Raw genomic sequence first — 3,427 nt, 5'->3', positions numbered from 1 at the left:
TATTGTCAGCCAGTTTATGTCAGCTCCTCGTACCCCTCATTATGCTGCCTTAGTTCGTATCCTTCGTTATCTCAAAGGTACCTTGTTTCATGGACTTCATTATTCCGCCCGCTCCTCTCTCCAGCTTCGTGCTTTTTCCGATGCTGATTGGGCTGGGGATCCTACTGACCGGCGCTCTACTACCGGGTTCTATAGCGACCCCGGTCTTTCTCCTTTTGGTTGTTGTATCCGGACTTAGGTTCCCTGGATTCTCTCATTATATAATTGTGGTTGTCATCCTTTATTTTCTCTTTTTGAGTTATCGGATGTGTTGGGCAGGTTTGTTTTAGATTGGTTGGGTTCGGAAACCAGGTGTTACTGTCCAGAATTTGGATTGGTCGCTCGAGCGGGGGTTTGGTCGCTCGAGCGAGGGTTGAGTTTTGTGTCTGGTGGCTCGAGCCAGGGTTCCTTCGCTCGAGCGAGCGTTTGCGTTTTGTATAGACCTGAGAGCAGTGTTTCTTCGCTCGAGCGAGCTGTTCTTCGATCGAGCGAGTCTTTCCTGTGTCTGGTCGCTCGAGCGACCAAGTCTTCGCTCGAGCGAGACTGTCCAGTTTAAATAGGCAGCAGCGGGTTTTGATCAGTCTTTTCATCCTCTTCTAGTTTCCAAACCCTTGGTACGACTTCTCTCTCTCTCAACTCATCTTCTTCCTAGGTTTTCATCTACTTCTAGTGTGAATCCATCTTAAGTTCTTTGTAAGAAAGATAGAGGGCGGCTTGGGCTTCATTCTAATCTGGAAAATAGTGGATTTGGAGCACTTGGATTTTGGGTCATCTTCTCCATTTTTTGTTCTTCGTTCGAGGTAGGGATTCTCCTTGTTTCTTTTCAATACTTCGTCTATAGATAGACATGTGGTAGTTTTTGTATTGCATAAAAATGGTATCATGTTGGATTTGTGAAAATCATTGGGACTGAACCTGGGGTTGGTTGTTGAATTTGGGTTTATTATCATTAGCTGTGGTTTGGGCTAATTGGAGTGTTAATTAGCATGTAGTTGTTGAAAGGAGAGGAAACCCTAATTTCTTTTATTTGATTTAATAAATTAATTGAGGGGTTTTGATCTTTGGGCAAATACTTAGGTATTATGAGTCTTAATTGTGGTTATTGTTGTTTGTTGATGTTAATTAGGCCTTTTTGGTCAATATTGAGAAAGAGGAATGAAAGACCCTAATTTATTGTTTATGACTTAATGTGCATAATTAGTTTGAAATGGCTTTGAAAAGAATGTAGTGAATTCAAATGAAGTATGGCTTTTGTCCATGGGAATGATTTTTGTGAAAACAAAGGAAGTGGAATTCATTTTGTGAAATGGGAAAGGTATTGTGAAACAAGTATAAGAAAATTGGAATGTTGTATCTTGAGTGTTGAACACACTTATGTGGGGTATAGCTTCAACTACCATGTTCATGTTGTTGTTGAGTTTTGTAATCTCATGTTAGTTGGGTCTGTTAATAGATGTACAATATGCATGCATCTAGAGATTTTGTTTTGGTCATCGGTGGAGGATGATACGGTTGCGTTGAATTGTTGTGTATGTATTACACCATTGTTGATTGAACATCATATGTAATGAAATGCTGAATTACATTATATTTGTATACCGGTTGGGGAGAAGAGAGGGGTTGTACTCCAGTGTGTGTGAGAAGATAGGGGATGGACTCCACACACTTATGTGTTCAGCGCTTATAATCAGAGGTATCATACCCTTCCAGCTAGCGCCTGGAGAACTGACGCGCTGATAATCTAAGGTACCATACCCTTCCAGCTAGCGCCTGGTAAACTGGTAGATTGTTGTGAGAAGTGTATTTTTGGCTTACTACGCATATAGCTAGTAGTGCATTGTTGTTTTGTTATTGTTTCAGTGTATCTGGAAACATTGTGGATTGTATTTGTTACAGTGTTGGAGGTACGAGTTGACTCATTGATTGATTTTAAGTATGTAGTTGAGTTGTTATTTTTTTTTTATAGAGGTGTGTATGGATAATTATGATATAATGGGAATTGCATTGAAATGCCAAATATGTTTTGAAAAGGCACATCTTTTGTATGTGTGGCAAATGGAAGAGTAATGGGCTTAGTGAATCTATTTTTCTAAATAGTTGTTTATGTTATAAAAGATTGGGAACGGGGGTTAATGAAAGGAAAAAGGAAGGATAAATCGCTTATAGCGGTGAATTAAATGATTGTTTTCAAGAAAAGTTCATATATATATTCATATATATATATATATATTTTGTATAAACTGTCACATTATTATTCTAGTATGAGAATGGGTGTTCATGATCATAGCTATCTGTAATGTTGTTATTGTTAAGGAGCATGTTGAGTTCCCTACTGGACTATATGTTCATCCCACGTTGTTGAATCTTTTTCAGGTGTTTAGCAGGGTGTGCTACAAGATTTGGATCTTCTTATTTGTTGGCCACGGGGCCTCTGTTATGTTGGCGGAATGCCATTGTTGTAAAGGGTTACACCCTTCTTCTTGTACTTTTAATGATGTAAGCCCAAGGGCAATTTATTAAGTTAGTTCATGTAATATTTACTTTGCATACGAATGAGAGTATTGTTAATCACTTCTACGGATTGAATGTATGAGTTTATTTCCGCATGTTATCTCTGAAATTGAATTAAGTTAAAGAATTTGGTAATGACTTCAAGTAATAAAAAGTGGGGCGTGACAGGTTCTGTTTTTTCTTGGGTGATTCTCTTATTTCTTGGCGCAGCAAGAAACAATCTCTTACTGCTCGCTCCAGTACTGAGGCCGAATATCGTGCTCTTGCTGATACTACTCAGGAGCTTCTCTGGCTTTGTTGGCTTCTTGCTGACATGGGCGTTTCCCCCTCTGGCGCTACCGCCCTCTTTTGTGACAATCACAGTGCTCTTCAAATTGCTCACAATGATGTTTTTCATGATCGCACCAAGCACATTGAGATTGACTGTCATTTTATTCGTCAACACGTCACTCGTGGTACTGTTCATCTCCATCCAATCTCCTCTGCTGATCAACCTGCTGATATCTTCACCAAAGCTCATTCTCCTGGCCGCTTCGTTGACCTTGTCTCCAAACTCCAGTTGGTTGATGTTTGTCCTCCTTGAGTTTGAGGGGGGCTGTTAACATATATTAATATAATGTAACATACATTAATATGTATATATATTATATTAACACACATAGCTATGCTAATATATTATATATATAGTGGATGCTAGGATGCCAGAGCACGCCTTCGCTTTCGGCTGCTTTCGGCCACTTTCTAATATTTTATGTAATGTAACATAATGATGTTGTAAACAATAGCTCCTATAAATGGAGTCTCCTCTTACACTGTCAGATACAATATATACAAGAGATTTCTTACACTCTCTTATTTGTTTCAGTTGCAATCAAGC

At 39.1% G+C, this 3,427-nt stretch overlaps 1 protein-coding gene across 1 annotated transcript; it reads left to right on the top strand.

Annotated features, from left to right (window-relative positions):
- On the top strand, positions 1–3,145 carry LOC145794806 (secreted RxLR effector protein 161-like). Its single transcript, XM_082877168.1, has 2 exons — positions 1–186; positions 2,719–3,145. Exons 1-2 carry the CDS (start codon positions 17–19, stop codon positions 3,131–3,133), a joined length of 585 nt encoding a protein of 194 aa, XP_082733294.1. The 5' UTR covers positions 1–16; the 3' UTR covers positions 3,134–3,145.
- Positions 3,146–3,427: the final 282 nt, after the last annotated feature.

The sequence above is a fragment of the Camellia sinensis genome, chromosome 7 (assembly GCF_055761805.1).
Source record: "Camellia sinensis isolate YWXY chromosome 7, ASM5576180v1, whole genome shotgun sequence".
Lineage (NCBI taxonomy): Eukaryota > Viridiplantae > Streptophyta > Magnoliopsida > Ericales > Theaceae > Camellia > Camellia sinensis.
The sequence above is the reverse complement of the archived record's forward strand: the minus strand, read 5'-3'. Positions and strand labels throughout refer to the sequence as shown.

Bases quoted from the DNA above. Each gene is read 5' to 3' on its own strand.
- LOC145794806 (XM_082877168.1), top strand. From the start codon at position 17: ATGTCAGCTCCTCGTACCCCTCATTATGCTGCCTTAGTTCGTATCCTT. The intron at 187-2,718 runs GTTCTATAGCGA...GGGGCGTGACAG, and splicing joins GACCGGCGCTCTACTACCGG to GTTCTGTTTTTTCTTGGGTG.